Raw genomic sequence first — 21,959 nt, forward strand, 5'->3', positions numbered from 1 at the left:
TTGGGAACTTAATTAATTCAATTATTTGTAACCCAAATTAAGAACTGTCTGACAGTAAGATGTAATTTACTGTAATTTATATGTATCTAATCTACATAGTGCAACATTTTGCATGCGTATTAAATAAGCAAACACATTTATCATTTTGATAAGGGAGTCTGACGAAATTTTGGTATACTGAAGTGTTTTCAGTGATGTATATCATATTACATTTATAATCTAAGACATTTGGGAAAATATACTTCTCTTGCTCTTAATTTAAATATCTTGTGAACCTAGAAATAATATGTTTGCCTTTGCTTCCTGAAATATTAATACACTGTTCATAAGAGCCTCTAAAAAGAACTTGGGAGAGGGTGGAGTAATTGAAAAAAGGGGAAATCAATATAATAATTTTAAATTATCATCGTCGTAACCTAGATGGCGCAGTGAAAGAAATAACCAAGTAAAAAAACAGAAAATGAAGTAAAGACAGAAAGAAGGAAGGAAAAGAAAAGAGGAAGAAAGAAACAGACTATATTTCCCAGAATGCATCAGTAAGGCATTCTGGGTAGCGGAAGTGTGTCTTGTTGCTCGGAGACAGTTTTCCGCGCTTGTTCGGTTTGTGTGTACTTGTGTGTGCGCGCGGCTAGTTTAGCTCCAGTTAAACTGATTATTAGTTCACCGAAGAGCGATAATAAACATGTCAGCGAAGGGTTCATGCTCTGTTTCGGAGAGACTACCAGTTATACCAGTTACGGTCTGTTTTTACTGAACTGAGGAATGAAGAGTAAGAAACACAAGTCTGCCAAAGCTGCAAGCAACAAAAGGAAAGGTAAATGTAACGTAGCTAGATGCTAATGTTATGCTACTTATAGGTAGCTCGTCCAACCAACTGTCACTTTCGTAAGAACATATACGAACGCTATGAAATTGTTCACATATAAATTATGTAATGTCTCATTCTGCACCGTACTGACATTTTTGATTCAATAAAATGACTCACAACAATATTTAATATGTTATAACTCGGTATTTTATCCTTTACAGCCAGAGGTGGTATTTACCCAGTTACATTTGCTTCAGTAACTTTTTTGGGGGAAATGTACTTTTATGATACTGTACTTTTTACTTGAATAATATTATTAGTAAGATTCAGTACTTTTACTGAGCCAAATTTCTAAATACTGTAAATTACTTTAAATTACTTTAATAAATGAAATGAATACAAATACAGCAGACAGAGACACACTGTTAAAGTGCGACCTCTTGTTTGTACACGAGCTTTTTTTCTGTCAGATCTATTGAACATGTTTCTTTCAATTAGGTCTGCATGATGCGTAGCAAAAACCAGCTTGGACTGCAATAAATTTTAGCTAACTTTTTAAGTAACTGTGTGTTGTGTGTCTCCGGCTTGGTGTAACCTGACTTAACTGTCAGTCCCCAGCGATGTGTCTCCCTCAACAAGCCTCCCCCCTCTCGTTGAGGGACAGCTGAGGTGCTTCCTGTGTGTGACAGTGAGCAGGGTCTTATGGACAGTCCACAAGCCTCCGTCTCCAACGTTCATCAGGTTGCGCTGGTGGGGCGAGTCGTCCAACGGCACGCACTTCTTTCCAAGAGATGCATCCCAGGTGGCTCAAAGAACCATCAAGAGCACAGCTCGCTACGCGATCCGCTGCGGCCCGAAGCAGTTCACCTCATACCTTACAGGTGAATAACTTCTCTCCGGGTCCCATAGCTTCCTCCCGGACTCCAAAACACGACTGTTAGGTTCATCGTTCTGCGTGCATAGTCGTTTTCTGTGTCTCTGGTAGTCTGTCCAGGGTGTACCCTAATGCTCGCCCAATTACTTCTAGTGCTAGAAATAAGCGCCAGCTCCCAGAATAAGCGTGTTTATTATTACTTTTTTAAAAGGCTTTATTGGCTCTAGTTTCCCAGGATAATCATGTTTAGATGATGGATGGATGGATGGATATCTGTCACGTTTTTGCCTTTACAAATCAATAGCTCTTTTTTCTGAACAGATATGGGCTCTTTGGTGCTGGAGGTTCTGACTAAGCCGAATCATTTACCAGTTGCTCGGGCTCAAGTTGCTGGGATTTCCCATCTGTCTCTGTCGCAGCCTATTAGTGGATTTTACACTCTAGTGTCGCCAACCTCAGAAAAGCTGGGAGAAGTCCAGGTGAGCAGACTGATCAGTTCAACTGCAAACTTTACTGGATGATAAATTGTCCTAGTAATTATTGTGATAAATGATGATATTGTTGTTTTGAGACAATTTTCAAGTAATATAATGAACATGGCATAATGATGCAAGTTCTCCCTCAAAAAGACTAACAAACTTTATTTTTGTACAGAACACTCAACACTGGAACTGGAAGATATTTTAAATATCCGAAATAAAAAACAGCAACCAAAAAACAACAATAAAAAATGGAAACCAAAACACACACAACTAAAACCATAAATAAAATGGATTATGATGTTTCTGTAAACAAAATTGCACTTCAAAAAATCAAGCTCATTTTAATTTATCATGCAATTAATTGTTCAATTGCCTTATACAGGCTTAAGTGTAACTGAAATATTCTGTAATACTAAAATATGTTGTTTTTCATCTCCAATCTTGACTTCTTAGCTTTCCCTGAATCTGGAGCCTCTGACTGAAGCCTACGACAGCAGCAGCTCAGCCCCCGCCACAGACACTACCGTTGATAAGCAGCAGGTACCCAAACTGACGGCTCCCCCGCCGCCAGTACTCGTCACCGCTGGAGGTGGGAAAGAATCCGGCGGGAGCAGTGGTGGAAACACACCAAGGTTTGGGAGAGTTGCTGAACCCATACAATACTCTCCCTTGCTTTTCTCCTCTGTTAATCTCTTGTGTTCCTTGCTTTGTTCATTTTAGAGGAAAAGACCACTTATATTTTCAAAATGTCCAGATGGATAAGAAGACGCTGGAGAATCAGGTTCCTACGTCCAGCAAACTTCAAAACAGCGAAATTGTTGGAAGTCCCTCGATAGCAGAGACGAGAAATAATGACATCTTCTCGGGTCAGCAGCAACATCATTAACTGCATTTCCATTCCAGATGAGCGCAAATCTTTGTCTATATTCTAATTTTATAATATATCTATATATGGCTAATGTGAAAAAAACACAACATTGCAATGGCGGTGTTTCCATTAAATAAGAAATTAAATTAAAATAACGTGAAAAAGCTTGTTCACGCGATGTCATTAAAAATCATAGCAGCGACAGATGTAAACAGTTACATGAGATGCATTCATAATTTAGCCATTTAGCTCATCATCTATCAGCCATCAAAGGAGAGAGCTCTGGTGGAGCCAGCTGCACATTGTCCCAAAAAAACAAAACAGAACAATCTATCACCGCACTACTACTTCCTGTTGTCTTCTTAGTTGTTTTCATAAATAGTTACATTCAGCTGTTTATTACGTGACTCATGTGACCCATAAAAAGTGTTTCCATTGCAGTTTTGTGAAATACAACTATTTAGCTATGGTCGAAACACCACCTCATTCTAGCTCAAAAGTCTTTTTCAAAAAACTTCAGTTTTTTCTAAATTGGCATGTTCCCATTGGGCGTATTTATTTTTGTAATTTCAGTTTGCACAATTTTATGGTTAATAGAAATGCAGCTGGTCAATCACTAATGTGGAAAAGCTAAAATGTCCAGTCATAACTGTTAACCTTTTTCTGGTTGCAGTCATTTTGGAGCGGGGAAACAAACTCAGGAATGCAATGGTGGAGTCGGCTCTGAATTGTGACGTCGACTCTTCTCTACCTCTGAAGGACAGTCCTCTCCCTCTCCCTAAGGACAACATCCAAACACCTAGAGAGTCAGTGGCCTTTATTTTTTTAAAGATTCCAGAAATGCACATGTTTTTTTAATACCTGCTACCCTGCTTTATGTTTGCAGCTTGTTCCCTTCTACATCACATATGTTTCTTCAGGATATCCTGCATGCAGACTCTGGGGATGGAGCCATCCCCTCAGACAGTGGCCTGGACTGTCTGCCAGACATGGACAAAAGAGCTGTGGATCTGCTGCTTGGCAGGTAGACTCACTGGATTTGTGCCACTTACATTTTTCACCTAGTGTTATCACTTTACAATCCCGAATGGCAATACATTTTATTGGGATTGAGTAGTTTTGTATTTGCCCCAATTTTAAATGAGTAATTTGTAGAACCACTTTTAAAGGGGTGGTTTTATATAATAACTTTTTTGTGCTTTATATCATGTTAAAATGTTATTGCCTCATCAAAAAGCACCTGATGCTACTGTGCATCTGCTAAGCTCATTATATGAACTACTTCTTTAAAGAGACACAGGCTGAATTTCAAGTTGTTAAATTACAAAGTCAAATTTGTTTTAAGTCATATTTGATAAAGGCATCATTTTTATACTAACTGAAGGTAACATAGCTACTTGAATCTGCCATGAAAGGTCACTATGTCCCTGGAAAATACAAAATACTGCCCCTTAAGTACGAGTCAAGCTGGAAGTCTTAGAGTATGTCTACAAACTTTGCAACAACCTCTTTGTCAAAAACAATCAGTATCTCAATATAATGATTACTGTAAAAAAAGAATTATCATTCATTTCTTTGTGTTAAAATCAATACAAACAGACCCGTTCAGATTTTCCCAAATTGTTGCATTTCCCCCGCCTGCAATGCTGCAATGACAAACCTTACCTCTCTCCACTGAGCAGCTGGACGTTTTAAACTCTGCTAACATGACGATCACAACCAGATAAATCTAGTCTATCACATAAAGTTCCAATAAAATGCAATGGAGTAAAAAAAATGTAAGGGGTGTAAAAACTTTTGCAAACACTGAAAGGTGAATTGTATTCAGGTGACAAATGAATGATACTTTAAATGCATATTATTTCTGTTTCCTATTCAAGCATCAGATTTTATTTTTTAGTTTTATTGCTAAACATATTTGTCAACCTTGCCTCACAGATATATTATAAAATCAGAATTTAAAAAAATTACATTTGTTGTGTTAATGTGACAAACCTTTTGCAAATATTGTGTTTTTTATTTCTTTATTTGACCTTTTTTTTATACATTTTGTCTGATTGAGATCCAAAATCCCATTTACAATACAGTCCTGTTTTGATAAAATGAAATTACAAATGAAGCAACAAGACAAGCAATTAAGAAATTTGACTTAATTAGATAATAAAATATGAGCTAAAAAGAAGAGCATATTTCATAAGATTTCCCTTTTTGTTTTAGAATAAATTTGAATTGTTTCCAGCATTTTTTTATTTGTTTTCTGTTTCCCCCCCAGCTCTGTGACATCTGGACTGCCTCTGTGGGACATCCAGGGGTCACCTCCTGAATCTCTCTCCGGCCACAGCAGTGTGTGTGGAGACAGCGAGCTCAACGATCCGCTTTACGATCAGAGCTTACTGGAAAATCTGTTTTACAAAACTCCTGTGAGTATTTACTCTTTATCTTTTAGTTTTAGCCATTTTTTCCAGGTCTCAGCTTATTGAAGTTATTGTTTTTAAGCACTCAGACACTGCACCAGATTTTGCAGGGGACAACAGTCAAGGAGCAGCAACATCAAATAAAACTCATCCAGAGATATCGAGGCAGTCTAAACCTGGGATCAGCCAAAGGTAAGAGCCTCAAAAAACATCCTAAAGTCGTTTGGTTTCATTTAAAAACACCAAAGGCTATTCTGACCCACATTTTGACTTTTTTCAGTCCAAATTTAGATGAACAGCAGTTTGCAGATCGTGGCGATGATCTCTACTCTTCATTCAGTGCAGAGCAGCTTAAGTTGCTGAGTCTCATCCGAATAGCAAGAGTTACCGTCGAGTCGCTCGCCGTCCTTGCAGGCGGCTTAGCCACCACAACCAAGAAGGCTGTCAAAGGGAAACCTCCGCGCCCATTTCCCAGCAAGAAATGGTAAAACAATTAGTAATGTTCATTTTAGCTAAAGCTAATCTTAGCATTTTTAACACTTACATTTGAGAATCTCTGAATCTCTTCTCTTTTTTTATAGCACATATTTTGTGGAGTATGTTTTTCCGATGACTTCAGCCTCGGGTCAGTTTGGGCGGAGTAAAGGTGGAGATGTAGACGTGACCAGAGCTGTTTCCAGTAAAATCGCTTTTGGAGGTAACTCTTCCTGTTGTTATTTGTAACTGAACCATTAGTCAGATTAATCTTGATGAATTGGTTATTGAAGCCATCAATTAATCGTTAACTGGAGTATACAGAGACTTTAAAAATTTCTGAAAGAACAACACACTCGGCGCAATAATTAACCCAAAGCTATACAAAAATATCTACTTTTTTTTTTTTTTTAAATACACATTAATTACTAAATATGTTCCACACAGAATTCATCTAGTGGTAGTCTTAGCTTTAGTTTTAGGTTCAAATTTAGTAAAAAAAATTGTCTTAATAAGCATCTTTTGGAATCCAGTTATTAATCGGTTAATGCAGAAAATCAACAGATCTGCCATACACTGTATTAATGTAAAGTAAAACAGAAAGAGTAGAGCTTTTAACATGTTGACGTTAAAAGTGTTTTTTATCTGCAGATATATTCTTTGGTACAAATGATCAAGCTTTCACAAAGAAATGCTGTTATTGCAGTAAAATGTTTTATTCTCATTTGAAAAAAGATATTGATTAATTTGATTATTTGCATTTCAATGTTGTATAAAGAAAGGTTAAATAAAAAATCCACACAATCTGCCATTTTTTTGTATCTGAATAATCGTCAGAATAATACATAATAATCAATTACTAAAATATACATTAGCTGCGGCCCTGCTTTGTAAAACTGTTCCTTATGGTGTTTGTGTCTGATGCAGCTTCTCTGTGTGTTTCTTTAAGCTGTAAAGTTCCACCAGCTCTCTGTGTTTCCTGTCCACTTCAACGCCGCAGCGATCAAGCTGTGGTGGGAGAGCGAGCTCACTTTCAAGATTTACTCAAGAAAGAGTGACCAGAAAAAAGTAAGTTACTCAGACTACTTTAGTTAGCTTCTACAAACAAATTTTATTTATGGAAAGCAAGCACATAACAGTCAGTGAGATCTAAACATTAAGATAAATACTAATTCAAATTTTTCTCTCCCGTCTGACCACTCAGTTGACGGATACACAACAAGCCTCATTCACCCTTAAACATCCTAATCATTTACCCATTCATATGTTATACAGATACTGGAAGATAAGAAATAAACTCTCAACCATCTGATAGCCATACAGATACTTTTCCCAGTTGTAAGCAAATATATCAAAAATGTTTTACAGAAGTTCAAAATACAATGACAAGTGTGCAAACAGCATGAGATCTAAGTAAAATAATAATAGAAAACCGATCAAAACTGTCAATTATAATGTAAAACTGATGAAACAGTCAAAATTTAAGGAGTAAGGAGTAGATATGTGATCAAGTTTGGATTAAAGTAAAATTAATTATAAGAAATTCTGAGGATATCACTGTAGAGGACAGGACTAAGTGGAGAGAGAGAGATGGTGAATCGCTGTGGCAACCCCTGAAGAGAAAAGCCGAAGGACGAGATTATTTAATAAAAATTTTAAAGCCCATGAAAATTTATTTTAATCCTAACTATAATAATAACAACAAAAGTAAAATCTATATGTTTTTGGCCCTAAGAAGTTGATTAATTTTTAGGCTGATTTGTAGAGTTTATTTAAATGTATGATCAGTAACCTTTTGCTGGTGCTGTACAATTTTTAAACATAAATGTAATTTTTTTCCCCATTTTTAAAATTTTTGCTACTTTATTAATTTAAAATACCTTTTTATAATAAGGCTAATTAAAGCAGTTCAAGATATTGACCATTTGCCGGTGTGACAGGTGCTAGAAATGTTTTCTCTCTGTTTTTGCAGCCTGTTTTTATTGGTAAGGCCGTTCACGCTCTGCGTAGTCTGCTGCAGAGCCAGGAGCTGAGTCAGTCTGTTGTTTTGCCGGTGTGCGGCTCTGAGGGAACCAAAGAAACGCGGGATGTTGGACCTCTCACAGTAATTTTTAGTTTTTTATTTTACTTGTTTATTTTTGTAAGCAACAAACTTAAGGGGTTGTGACCCAGTTGCTATATATTTTGCAGGTTTCCATAGAACTAGGAACACACAGCAAAAGTTTCTCTAATGAAAAAACAGGGAACATGATTGCGAGAAACACGCTGCCTTTGAAAATCGCAGCCAACCCCGAAAGAGAACATGTTGGAAGATCTCTGCGTTCTGACATGGAGGCCTTATCGGCTCCAGCGATGGATCCTCCCAGGCTGAATGTTTGGACTCTTCAAACACATACGAGGGAATCGTCGAATCCTCCTGGGATCCGAACATCTCCGCTTAAATCTTCTCAGGCCGAAGAGGAGCCCCAGGTCCTTCTGCATGCTTTACTCATGGTTCCAGATGGGAAGAAGTTCAGCTGTGGGCCACAGCAGGCTCCAAACGTCTTCTTAAACTGTAAGCTATTCTGGTGCGATGAGACGGCCAGATCCACGGTCAGCTGGGGCCGGGCAAACCCCACCTTCAACTTTGTTCAGGTGAGTTCAAGAAACTCAGCCATCTCCATCGGTCTGAATCACTTCATTTAATTTCACTGCCATTCTTGCTAAACGTGTCTGTTTGTTGCTAACCATCTTTTCTGATTTAATCTTTGAAGACTTATATCACTAAGAAATCTGCTTTTCCTCAGTGAATATTTGAATATTTAGAGAGTCGTGTGTTTTTCACTGTGTTTATGTTTTAAATAGCTTTTGCTGTCCTACTTCTCTATTTTTGTCCAAGCACTTTAAATAATTTTCTGTGAACATTCAAACATCACAACCTACTTTGCGGTTTTAATTTAATTGTGCATCAAATAATGTACAGAGGGATGTAAGGGTGCTCTCATTGTGATGTATGAGGAGAGAAGCGAGTAGATTTGCTGGGACACACGTTTCAGTGAAAATGTAAAAAAAACCCAAAAAAATACTACAAAATAAACCAAATATGATTGTCTTTTTTGTTGTTGTTTTTGTGTAAAAGGTAACGCCAGTGGGATTAACAACAAAACTTTTAGAGCGTATGAAGGATAACATGATGGTGATTGAAGTATGGCAGAAAACTGGAAGCTCCGGGAACGATCGACTCTTCGGCCTCGTTAAACTACCTTTACATCAATTCTACGTGTCATTTAGGTAAGACAACAAAAACAAGTCCATTTTTTATAACTGTACAGGGAGTTATTAAGCAAAATTGTCTTTTTGAGCTTTATGTCATGCTATGATATTATTCCCTCATCAAAAACATTAGACCTAGAGTTTTGAGGTTCAGTGTGAAGTGCTTTTACTAAAAAAAAGTTTATTGGTCTTTGAGAGGGCGAACTTGCATTATTATTCCATCATCAATATAATACTTGAAAATGGTCTCAAAACAACAATATTATTTTTTATCTCAATAATTACTGGGAGAATTTATTGTCCAGCAAAATTTGTTATTATGACAGATGTACATCCATCCAAACTCTTCTTTTTAGCAGTAAACTTGCTGAAAGTTACCTTATTTACTTTCTCCTCTGAGGGGCGCTGTTGTGCAATTTAACAGCTAATTGAGAGCTGTGTCACACATTGTATCAATATAACTTGCCAAAACTGACTGCAAACTGGGCAGCATGAAACCCTTTTAATGGGATTCGATATTTCCCTTCCTTTTCTTACTTTTAGGGACCCAAAGATCACCCAGCTCCTTCTGCAGGCACAGTACCCAGTTTTAGGGGTCGACTGCTACATGCCTGTCATCGACGTGTTCTCAGGCTGCTGCAGGGGAAACCTTAGGGTTGTTCTGGCTATGGGTCGGGCAGAGCAGATCATCTCCCTCCAGCGCACCAGAGATGAGGAGTACGACTCGTCGCCTCACGTGGTGAGACCAGTTCACATGCTCGATCACCAGCCACACCCACAAACAAAGGTATGTGCTCAGCACTTCTAATATGTAATAAAAGAGCTGTTACTCTGCTTTCACTTATTCATATTAAACATATTTGCTTACTGATGTGAATAATAGAATGGCTGATTACATCAGTGAAGAACTTCACTTTAAACAGTCTCAGAACCTCACCCTCTTCTTTTACTTATGCTACATAAAGGCACTTGTACAATTGTGTTGATGCACAAATACTGAAACATTGTGACACCTTTGCTTGAATTACTTTTCTTAAATAACCTTTAACCCCAGCCTTTGTCTTTCAGGTGAATGCAGCGCAAGTGAGGATTATGAGGGAGCATGTGTTTGTTCTAAGAGTGGAGAAAGTCAGCGGACTGACCCCTCTGCAGTCCACAGTGTGGGGAGAGGCTGACTGCTACGTTCACTACAGTTTCCCCTCCCAGGAGTTCAGCGCTGCCTCCAACGTTGATCCGAGCCTTGTAGAGAGCAGTAAGGCTGCCCTTAAATAAAAATAAAACTTTAAACCTAAGCCTGTCACAATAAGCAATTAATGAATTAATTGTATGATAAACGATCATTTCCATTCTGATCATTAGTATTTTTTGAAGGGCAATTTTCCTCACAGAAGCATCATAATCCATTTTATTTATGGTTTCGGTTGTTCGCGTTTTTATTAGAGATTGACCAATGAAAGTTTTTTTTTTTTTTTTTAAAGGCCTATATTGATACCGATTCTTTTTACATCAATTCAACTGATCCCAATATGTGCTGCCAAGTTTTTTTCATCTGGAAGCCAATATTGCTTTTTCATTGTTCATTTACATGATAAAAAATCACACAATCATAACAAATGTTACACAAGTCTCAATTTATTAACGTAACAAATTAAGGATTGGTGGCAAACAATATGGAACATTTGACACCACTGAGACAGAGTCAGGCTTTCAAAGTGCAGATAGAGCTAAACTAAACAGTTAAAAATATATTGAAAGTTGAAAACTTGTCCTTGTTGTTTGCATTTAGTCTTGTAACATTACCAGCCGCTCTCTAGCATGGAGGGATCGGAAAAGTGTTTGGTCACGTTACCTCAAGGCATGGTTTCTGGATGCACTATTGCATCGGTGAATGCATACTCATAACAGCCGACGTTGGTATAAGAACAAAACACAAATATCGTCCCAAAATATTGGGCAGGAGATGTATTGGTCAATCTCTAGTTTTTATTTCTGTTTTTTTAATTGGTTTTGTTTGTTTCGTTTTATTTTTGATAGTTAGAATATCTTCCAGTGTTAAGTGTTCTTTGTACAATTAAAGTTTGTCTTTGAGAGGGCAAACTTGCAATTGTATGTATCAGTATATTACGATGCTTAAAAATGGTCTCAAAACCATTGAGTTATTATTTCTGGGACAGTGTATCATCCAGTAAAATTTGTCAATGCGACAGACCTATTTAAACCCAACATGTTACCTTCCTCTTAGCCCTAATTCTTCCTCCACCAGGCTTGAACCTGAAGCCGTATCGTACCATCACCACTCTTTGCGTCCCGGATCCGGTGTTTGGTCACACCGAGACTCACGTCCTTCTCGCTCCTGAAGGAGTTCCTGTCCAGCGACTGCTGCTCAGCTCACTGTCGAGTCAAGGCCTGAGTAGTGGAGGAGGCGTCCAGTTTGAAGTGTGGTGCAGGTAAATGTCATATTAAAAGGGACATGTTATTCAAAATTCCCATTTTGCATGTTTTTGTACTTCCATTTGGCTTTTGACTGCTACTAAAAATAGCCTAAGTGCTTAAAGAAACACCTAGCTCTTTTTTGGCAATAAGTTCATGTTTTTTGGTGTTTGGGAAAGATTTTTTCAAAAACTTCTGTTGTAATGTCACAAATCAGCAGGCATTGCCCTTCTCCTAACAATCCCAGCGACGTGCTGCTTGTCACCTAGCAACCCAATTGGAGTTCCAGGAGGTTTGGTCAGCTGGTTTTTACCATTGTATGCGCTGTGCAATGGCTGCTGGAAAACACAAGCGATTTGTTGACTTGCCATCTAGAAATCACTTGCTGTATTTTTTTTGGTTGAGCAGGAAGCTCCACTTCTGCTTTTCAAAGATGTACAGTTGTATAACTGCGCATCTGTTTGCAGCCATTTTCACATGCGAGTACATACTTCAGTTGGGGGGGCGTGTATTTACATTTATAGTGACAAGATGCCCTAAAACAGCTTGTTTTGATCGGAGCTCAAGATAGCAAACTGAAATTTAATCATCCAAGAATGATTTTGTTAAAAAAAATGTAATGAATATGTTTTGCATAGACCATTGACCTATCCTAACCTGTTGAAAGAATCACATTTATTGGCTGAGTATTTTGTCTTGGCTTTGACATAATATGGTTACACTGTACACATGTCCTTAAGTTGCTGTTCTCATTTAGTAACATTAAAACTCCAACATTTCCCATTCTGGCAGCTGCTGGTTTGTTTATTAGATTCTCATCATTTTTATTTGCAGATATTATTATCCAAATGTCAGAGATCAGCTTGTGGCCAGAGGATTGCTTCCCTTGTCCAAATTATGTGCCATGGCAACCATGCAGAAACAACATCCTAATGAGGCTCAGATGTTCTCCCTTCCCCTGGTTCCAAGGACTGAGGGCCACTCAGGATTTCAACCTCAGCCTTCAGGTAAGCACATGCACATCTGTAAAGGTGATCCAGATGAAGACTATGTCTAAAACAATAACAATGTGCTTAGCCTGTTTTTTTTTTGTTCCCCCCCCTCAGGTTTGCTGGATATTTACATTCGCTACAAGCACAGGCCTGTCCGACCTGAAGGACAGGCTGGTAGAGGAGCTGCTTCCCGTGTTGTGACGCTTGTGGTTCAAGTGCACAGAGCGTCTGGGCTGAAGGCAGCAGCAAGGTACACTATTAAACTCGCCTCACAACATATTGGAGTGTTTTACTGTGATTCATCTGTGTAATTTTCACAAACGGAAGGTCATAAAGTGATAAATGCTTACGTATACAAAGCTTTGGAAACATATTCAAGTTAAAGCCGAGCATTTTTTGTACTAGCACAGTAACTCCTGGTTCTTTTTCATTCCATCCTCTTTTCAATCTTTTCAGAGCAATATCAGAAGAAAACAATCAAATCAGCCATTTAATGGAGGTTGGGGTGAACCCTTTCGTCACAGTCCACCTGCCCTTCTTACCTGACAGCGAGAGGAGGTGTACCCGCACTGTGGCCAGGACTTTCTGCCCTGACTTTGACCACCACATGGAGGTGACCTGTGACCTGTTGCTGCACATGAGCAGCGGGGAAACCTGTAGCCTGGCTGAGCAGCTGGAGCAGGCATCCGCTGTCTTTACTGTCTGGAACAGAGACGGTCAAAAAGGTTAGAGGAGCTCAGTTTACCTCAGACCCAAATTTGATTAGAGTCTTATTTGGGTCTGAGTTAGCTCACAAAGGTAAGGATCACAAAGGTGAGTTTGTGTTTTTAACATTTTTGTTCTGTTCCCTTGCAGCATCTTCTGAGCAAACGCAGATCATGTTAGGTTCTGTGAAAATACCATTGGTTGATCTCATTTATAAAAGAACAGGTCTGTTACTTATTAAAAAAGTATGATGGGGCAAGCTGCTCTCTTTAATAAGCACAGAAGTTAATTCATGTTTTTCTCAAACATTTAGGTATTTCTGGCTGGTTCGGGCTGTATTTAGTTCGTAAAAAACGTCCTTCACAGCCGGAGCACATCTTGGTCGGTGGCCTGGAGCTTTCCATCAGCTTCCCTCACCACTCAGACAGAGAAAGGGTGATTAAAGCTGCCGAGGGTTTGGGCTGGGAAATGGCACATCAAGATGATGAAGAATCCTGGGAAGAAGGCATGAGAAAACTCTCACTGACTTTTTTAATGCCTAAAGCGTGGCTTCCTGTCCATTGTCTGCTTCCTCCGGGGATGAGCGAGCTTCAGCGCTCTACCTACTGCTACATCAGGTACAAGTTCTTTGACCAGGACGCCATCTGCTCCCGACTGAAGCACCCGTGTGTTGAGGGCGACCAAGCCACGGTGAGCTTTGAAGGAAGTAGAACGGTGGAGCTGGGAGTCACTCAACCTTTGGTGTGGTATCTGCGAGAGGAGAAGCTGGAGGTCCAGGTGTGGGTCACCTTCTCTAAAACCAGGACTACAAGGCCAAGCGACTCAGACCGACTGGTGGGGTCTGCATTTGTTGATGTGGCTTCTTTTGCAAAAACTCCCAAGCAGAAGCAGTCACTGAGTGGTATGTAAGAAAAAAAATTTACTTATTCAGGGTGTCTTTAAAAAGTCTTACATTCATGAAGCTAAAAATTAGCCTTAGAATATTTAAAATACATTAGAAAAATGTAAATTAACCTTAAATACATGAATTGCAGGTCTTACATTTTGTTGTGGCAGAACTATTAAATCTATGTAGTTTATTTTTCTCTTGGAACTTTTTTGTCCGGCAGACGTTTTAAGTTCTGCCGGACATTAGGTCATTAGGTTCTGTGACTTGAGGCGATTGAGGCTACAGCTAACTAGGGCTGGCCAGTAAATCAGTAACAAGATATATCAGGATAGACACTTGATCAAAATCAATAGATAGTACGTCAGAATGTTAATATATATATATATATATATATATATATATATATATATATATATATATATATATATTATATTCACTAAACTCTAATCTAGAGACGCACAGCATTCTGGGGGATGTAGGCAAAGGAAAGACTTTAACCGCTCAATATCTATCTCACGACCAGTAAAGCAAAGTGAATGGCATTCAAGTAACTCAGTCCAGTCACTCTTTGGATACCTAGCAACAACTTGTGAAACTTGCACAGCAACGATTTAAGGTTTCGCCTCCAAGTGAAAACTGTGGATAAAACAGGAGAGGTCATGTCACCAGTTTGGCAGTATTTCAGATATTTAAAACAAGAAACTAATTAATTATTGATATCGACTGATTTGAAATGCTTATATCGCGGCCATATCATCCAGCCCTACCACTAACCAGCCTCCAAAAACCCTTGCTAGCTCGCTAGCTTTTTTGCATCTTTTATGGGTACAGAGTACATTTGTCATTAGTTGGCTGGACGTTTGTCTTCGCCACTGGCTTACCTTTGTTGCCAACCTGTACAGTAATACATGCATTCTGTTCAACATATACTTAATTTTCTTTTGTATATTTCTGTCGTGATACTGGTCTTAAATTTCATTCATAATGCTCTTAAAAAGCTCTTAAAAAGTCTTAATTTTGAGTTGGTGAAACATGTAGAAACTCTGTTTATTATGTTTCTGCAGGAGTGTACCCGTTGTTCTTGCCCTCTGCCGCCGATCTACAAGGCGCAGCTCTCAGGGTGCACATCACATCATCGGATGGTTCCTTTCCCACAAACCTGTCAGCTGCACATGACACCCAGCTGGACTCTGACAGTCAGGAGGAGATCTTATTGGAGGAAATGGAAGAAGCACATGGCTCCCCGTCTGCTCCCAGAAAATCGTCACACACCCGCAGCACACACAGGAGTAAACCCTCTAACAAAACTCCGGACCTGATGTCTGCACATCTCACGGAGGTGAGCGTGGAAGACTCTTTCCCTGTGATTGTGGCAGTGGACCGAGCCATGCACCTCAATCTGAAAGGTTAGTATGTTATGTAAAGCATTTAATATTTACTTTACTGTGTTTTATTGGGATTTTATAAGATGAGCCAACACAGAGTTGCACATCATAAACTCACATCATAGTTTTCAAAATCAAGAAACAATCAAACTATGGAGTGTATTTGTTTTGTCCTTGAGTCAATCCCTTGTAGGGCTCTCTTTGACTGTCATTACAGAAACAAATCTTTCAGGGATCATCACTACCAGCCTTGCATGTTTAACACTGAAATTATTGTCCACTCTTCTTCTAAACAACGGGCAAGTTTACAGTCAATGAACTGTATTTAGTTCTTAAACTCTAAAGGTATTCTGAATGGATGTTGCAAAAATGTATTTTTCTTTAGGAAGCCATTCATCATTTCGTTTACATTCTGTATATTATGTTGTACACATGGATGTTTATCACATAAAATCCCCAGAAGTACATCGCCATGTTCTAGATGACAGAGAATCTAGACCAAACAAGTGTTTCATTTTCCCCCAGCTTGTCCTCTTACTGAGCGCACCGAAGGAACTCCTTGTTGCTGTGTTTCATACGTCACCGCTGACTCATCTGAACCAGTTTGCACATCTGTTGTAACCAACACGGACTGTCCTGTGTGGGACCATCAGCACGAGTGCAGGTCTGCTTTCTACACAGACCTCAAAGTAAGCAACACATTTGCAACAATTTAACGTGTTTGCTTTACATTTCCAGGCTTTCAAAGGAGCTGCTGGTCGATCCACATCAGTTTCTTGTTTTCAAAGTGTGGCACAGAGGAGGTATTGTGAGATGAATAGTGTTTTATGATGTTTTGGCTTGTTTCGTGGTATTATTTAACCGTTTTGATGTTTTACGTCTGCAGAAATGGAGCGGGTGATTGGATTTGCCACTGTAGACCTGTCTCCTTTACTCTGGGGTTTCCCATCAGTGTGTGGTTGGTACAACATCACAGACTTCAGTGGCCAGTGTCACGGTCAGATTAAAGTGTCTATAACTCCTTTGAGGGGAGTCCAGGACCTTCGTGGACAGAGAAAAAGCATCAACGATGAAGCTGCCAAAAACGTATCAGTAAGTGTGCCGTTTTGATGAAATGTAATATCTGGTGATTTCTAAATCGTGGTTTCTAAATCTCAAGCTGAGAACGGGGTAATTTCCAGGCTTTGTTGCAGACCACTCCTCTCAGCTATCAAACCACAGCCATGTACAGCAGCTTTCCCTCCCACATCAGCAGATTCCCAGAGCAGAAGATCTCATCGCCAAACCACAGCGACGTGCCGTTCTCTGAAAGGTTAGTACTCTCGCAGTTTGGCGATATCCAAACAGTTTTTCTCCTTTTCATTAATTATTTCATGTCGCAGGCCAAGTGAGAACAATCGCCATTTTGAGCACATGGACAGAGTTCGTCTTTACCACCAGAATCTGCAAGAACAAACAGCGTCTCACTTTGCCTGTGGCGGCCCGACCTGTGGCGGCCCGACCGGTGACGTTAATCCCTCCAGCTCATTTTTGTTTTCAGCACTCAGGTATTCAGATGAATTTTTTAATTCCCATTCTTTACCTTTACATTAGGTCTGAAACAATTAATCAGAGTTATTGTGATGAATCGATTATTAGAATAATTGTCAATAGGCCTGTCACAATTATCAATAAATCAGTAAATTGAATGATAAATTAAAAGAAACTCAATAATTTTTATTTGCTTGATTTATCGTTTTTCTTTTCTCTCTGTTATTACCAAAAACTGAATGATAAAAGTTTTCAGTCTTTTATCATTCAGTTAATAAATGATAAACTATCCCTTTTTTGAAAGATAAATTTGTTTATACAGACTTTATAATAAATTTTATTTGTCATTTCTGTTGTTTTATTTATTTATTTTGGATATTTCAAATATTTTCCAGTTCCAGTGTTTAAATGTTCATTAGAATTTAAAGTTTATTGATCCATGACAATGTGTTCTTGCAATATTATGCCATTATTGCTATTATATTACTTAAAAATGGTCTCAAGCAACAATAAGTTTTAATTCAAATTATCATCCAGGTAAATTTGTTAACGCGACAGTCCTAATTGTCAAGTGATTTAGTGGTCAATTAATTGTAAACATAAGTATATAGACTCATAAAAGGCTGTTTGCTGAAAGGACAATATACCCAAACAAGTAATTAAAATAAAACTATAAAAAAATATTACATTTAAGATGAAAACCCTTCTCTGTGCATAAATGTTTTAAAATTTTTAAAATGTATTTTTAATATTGTATATAAAATCTTTAAAGTGGTTCAATAAAAAAATCTGCAGAATGTCATTTCTTTTTTTGTCTGATTAATTGATTGACCGTCACAATAATCAATTACTACAATAATCATTTACATTTGACACTTTTCAAAAAAAAAACTCACGGTACCAATATAAAACTACTCATATTTTTATGACAGGAGAAAACTTAGCGAGCTTGACAACATTCAACGATACTTCAACCGTAAGCTATCCACTCCTACTTTCCCGCCTGTGACCGAACAAGACGGCCACAACCAAGACGTGGATCGGGGGGTGTTGGAGACCGACACGAGTCAGCTGCTCCTCAAGTCCAACCAGCTTGTTGGGGAAGTCAACAACATCATCAGTGGTGAGCTTCTTCCCAAATATTAAAAATATAAAAAGTCGGCCAACCGATTCTGATCCAATTTGTATTTGATTGTTCCAAAAAAAAAACAAATGTATCATAAAATACCAAGGTAAAAAGTTGGAAAAAAAACAATGTTTATCCTACATAATAAAAACAATGCCCAGCAGTTATGACTCAAAAATTTTACAAAGCACTGTACAAATGAGTAAGACATAACAACAGATATACAATAAATTAAAGACGTAAAACACGCTTTTATAAAAAAATGTATGTCATATTTACTGAAACTGTCTCTATGTTGTGACAGTTTGGTACAAGACAGACTGGGAAAAACATTTGAGTTCCACTGCCTTCAATCAGTGCTAACTAGAAACAACCAATCAGAGCCAGAAGGCGTGTCTTGGCGCAGTCAATCATGCCCGATTATATGTCTCATATTATACTGTCATGAAATAGTTATAGGTTTAACAAATACGTTTGCATTAAAGCGTAATTATTTACAAAATAAATTAGATAATATTTTTAACATCAACCTCTTTTATCAAACCACATCTGACAACAGAAATCAAAATTTTGATGTTTTTATTTTTTCTCTTCTCTCCATATTTTGGCTCGTCTTTCAGGTCTACGAGGTCACTTCCTGGAAACGATTCCCTCCAACACTCAGAGCTCATCAGACTCACCTGTGGAACGCAGCAGCCCTCCGGCCAACCCAGACAGCAAGTCCAGTCCAAACAGAGTGATTCATAATCGTTTGGATGTTGCATCTCCGCTGCCTGCCGAGACGTCTGAGGACGACACCGACTCTGACCACGACGACAAAAAGGACGAGCAAAGCAGCCAGGACAACCTGTCACAGGACGAACACCAAGAGGATTTTAGACAGGACGAGAAAGCTGGCGATGATGATGATGAAGAAGAAGAAGACAAGGATTTCGAGGAGATGGTGCTGCAGCCCAGGCCTCTGAATGAGGTGACGTCACTAACGGACAGAACCAGTCCTTGGACCAGCATCCTGTCAGACCCTGATCTGGTTTCTGTAGAGAGCATAGAGGATCAGAAAGAGTCAGACATGAGTGAGAATGAGGACAAAAGTCTGGAGGAAAACCGAGACGGCTGTCTTTCCAATAAGAAACGCACAGACAATGTTCACCGTACAGAGAGCGACGATGACAGGATGCTACAATCCGGCGATCAGACAAAGGGGTCAAACAGCCCCAACTGTTCAGATGACACGTCATCATCGCCACAGCCTGCCGCTGACACACACAGTGCTTCAGGAACTCAGGACATGGAAGAAAACCAGTTCCAGACGTATCCTTAACCTGGTTTTATTTATTTATTTCACATTGTTAGCTTTATTTTTCTGGCTAGTCTGTTTAACTGGTAACCAGGTCAGATTAGCTGTTTATATCAAAGCTACCATCATGTAGAAGCTAGTATTGCAACAATTACTTTTATTCGTTATTATTATTATTAGAATAATAATAATAATTATTATTATTATTCTATTATAATAATAATAATTATTATTATTAGTATAGTAATTATAATAATTTTATAATAATAATTATAGAATATTATTATTTTGTAATAATAATAATAGCAATAGCAATAATAGCAATTTTAATTATGTAAATTACTGCCAAACTGGTGGTGTGATCTTTCCTGATTTATCCACAGCTTTCACTCCATACCTTTATTTAAATTTTTATGCATTTATGAGGCACGGTGGAGAAACCTGAAACTTGCTGAGCCAGTTGTTAGGTAACCAGAGAGTGAGTGAGTTAGTTGATGCTGCCAACGTTGCTTAGCTAGTTGTGATCAGTTCAGCAGCTAAAGCCTTTTCTCTGCCTACATCCTCCAGAATACCCCGCGGTTCTTAATTGGAGTTCAGTGAAATTATTGAACATGCTATCAGACTTATTTTTTTATTTATATTGATCTTACCATGTGGAGGCTGTTGCAGAAACCAAGTCAAGAACTGGAAAATGAATGAATCAAAGGTTCACCTGTAAAGGAGGAGCAGTGAAAGGCGGAGGTAATCAATGTTCTTGGGATTCAAGATGGCGGTATTTGAAATTGAAACGATTTGATTCCTGAATGGATGCTTGAAGTCGAAGACGACTCCAAGGTTGAGGGTGTGTGAGGAGGAGGTTACTGGCCATTTATCTTTCGAAACAGAGTTTTCGAAGAGTTTACTTTGATAATTACATTTTTACATAAACATGTACGTTTCCTAATCTCTTCTATATGCCACCATTTCAGAGTCAAAGCCTTTTATAAAGCTCAGTGACTTCAATAACTTATAGTACAGACCTTTTTCAAATTTGATTCTTAATTTTTTTTAAGTCTAATTTAACCTAATTAATTAAAAGGCTTTAGCATTTGGGAAGTTTTAGACTTTGCTTTGAGCACTAATGACGTTTTTATATTGATTTATAATAGAGATATATGACACAATCTTTAAGTCTTGTTATTTTTTTAAACTTCTTACCTTAAGCTCATTGCCTGTGGAAGTCCCTAATTTCTTCCTCCCATCTCACCAACTGGAGGCGTCACTGAGAGCCATCCGTTTAGCTCCATCCTTCTCTAACACATCTTATGAATCTGTAAGTATTTTACAGCTTTATCTCTGATATTAAAACCTTTGTTGTTATTTATATTGGTATTGGTAGTTTCTGGTAGTAACGTTTTAGAAGTTATGGTTTTTAAAATGCTCACAGTTTTCCTGCTCATCCCAGAGTCTCAAGTCTATTTACTGATATATCAAAGAAAATATTGGAGTTTTCTCCAGCTTAATGGAGAGTTATTGTTGCTAATTGTTGCTGCACATGGCCAGTTAAGTTGCTAAAACATGCCACAACATTTTTGTTCTACTTCATACTTATAACAAAGATAAATTTGTTCTTTGGGGAAAAAAGGCCCTTATAGCCATTGTGCTGAAACCAAAGGACCACCACTTATTGATCTAATTAATAAACAATATGTTTAATTAATTTATCAGCAATAGAAACATGTTGCTTTTTCCTGTTTTGAATAAAAGAAGTAAAATTATGGTAAATTTGTTTTTAAATTTCTGTTTAAACACCATGGAACTATAACAGCAGTTAGTTACTACAGTAACATTCTTGCTAGAGTGAATGCTGGGAATTAGAACGGCACACCATTGCTTAGAAACCGGTTTAAGCCTGTTACTCAGTGTTTAATCCATGATTGTGTTTATGTGTTCCACACATACAGCGTTCAGCAGTCTTTCATGTTAAAAAAATGTAAAGAATGACTCGTTGACTTGGTGGGGTGACACACCACAATCACACAAGTCATTATTTTAAACTCTTGACATGCAATGACATGTCCCTGACTCTAATGTTTTTATGATTGAAGATGTATTTCTGCGTGGTATTTGCAGGGTCAGAACTCCTCAGACCGCCGCCGCGTTCCCCCTCACAGAGGTCCCCGGCAACGGCCGGACTTGTCCCCTCTGTCCCTGAAGAAACAGACGGACAGAATCGCAAAGATATTCGCAGCTCGTTTTGATAAGTCCAGTTAGCTCAGTGGTTTTACACCACAATAATCATGTAAATTAATTTTTATATTTGTATGTTTTATAAATAAATATTGAAAAATGTTCTGCACTTTGAACCTTTTGTGTTTTTTGAACTTGAGATTTCGTGAATGTTACAAAACCCTAGATGTAACCAAGCAGATGTTGTGGACGAATATCTGCATG

At 38.2% G+C, this 21,959-nt stretch overlaps 1 protein-coding gene across 2 annotated transcripts; it reads left to right on the plus strand.

The window, feature by feature from the left end:
- Positions 1-559: 559 nt before the first annotated feature.
- Positions 560-21,871, plus strand: c2cd3 (C2 domain containing 3 centriole elongation regulator). 2 transcript variants are annotated; one of them, XM_008424891.3, is made up of 33 exons: positions 560-814; positions 1,420-1,689; positions 2,004-2,161; positions 2,618-2,796; positions 2,885-3,030; positions 3,706-3,838; positions 3,919-4,056; positions 5,305-5,452; positions 5,529-5,638; positions 5,727-5,930; positions 6,028-6,143; positions 6,870-6,988; positions 7,893-8,024; positions 8,111-8,554; positions 9,039-9,190; positions 9,716-9,959; positions 10,241-10,424; positions 11,436-11,619; positions 12,437-12,609; positions 12,709-12,844; positions 13,051-13,319; positions 13,450-13,524; positions 13,613-14,200; positions 15,253-15,594; positions 16,099-16,237; positions 16,312-16,376; positions 16,460-16,665; positions 16,767-16,885; positions 16,956-17,120; positions 18,036-18,226; positions 18,850-19,540; positions 20,730-20,838; positions 21,639-21,871. In XM_008424891.3, the coding sequence occupies exons 1-33, from the start codon at positions 763-765 to the stop codon at positions 21,777-21,779; spliced, it is 6,522 nt and encodes a 2,173-aa protein (XP_008423113.2). In that variant the 5' UTR covers positions 560-762; the 3' UTR covers positions 21,780-21,871. The 2 variants fall into 2 exon arrangements, with proteins under 2 accessions (XP_008423113.2, XP_008423112.2); XM_008424890.3 differs by having other exon boundaries at positions 561-814; positions 16,755-16,885.
- The last annotated feature ends 88 nt before the right edge of the window (positions 21,872-21,959 follow it).

This window comes from Poecilia reticulata, chromosome 13, assembly GCF_904066995.2.
Source record: "Poecilia reticulata chromosome 13, P_reticulata-male-v2, whole genome shotgun sequence".
Taxonomy (NCBI): domain Eukaryota; kingdom Metazoa; phylum Chordata; class Actinopteri; order Cyprinodontiformes; family Poeciliidae; genus Poecilia; species Poecilia reticulata.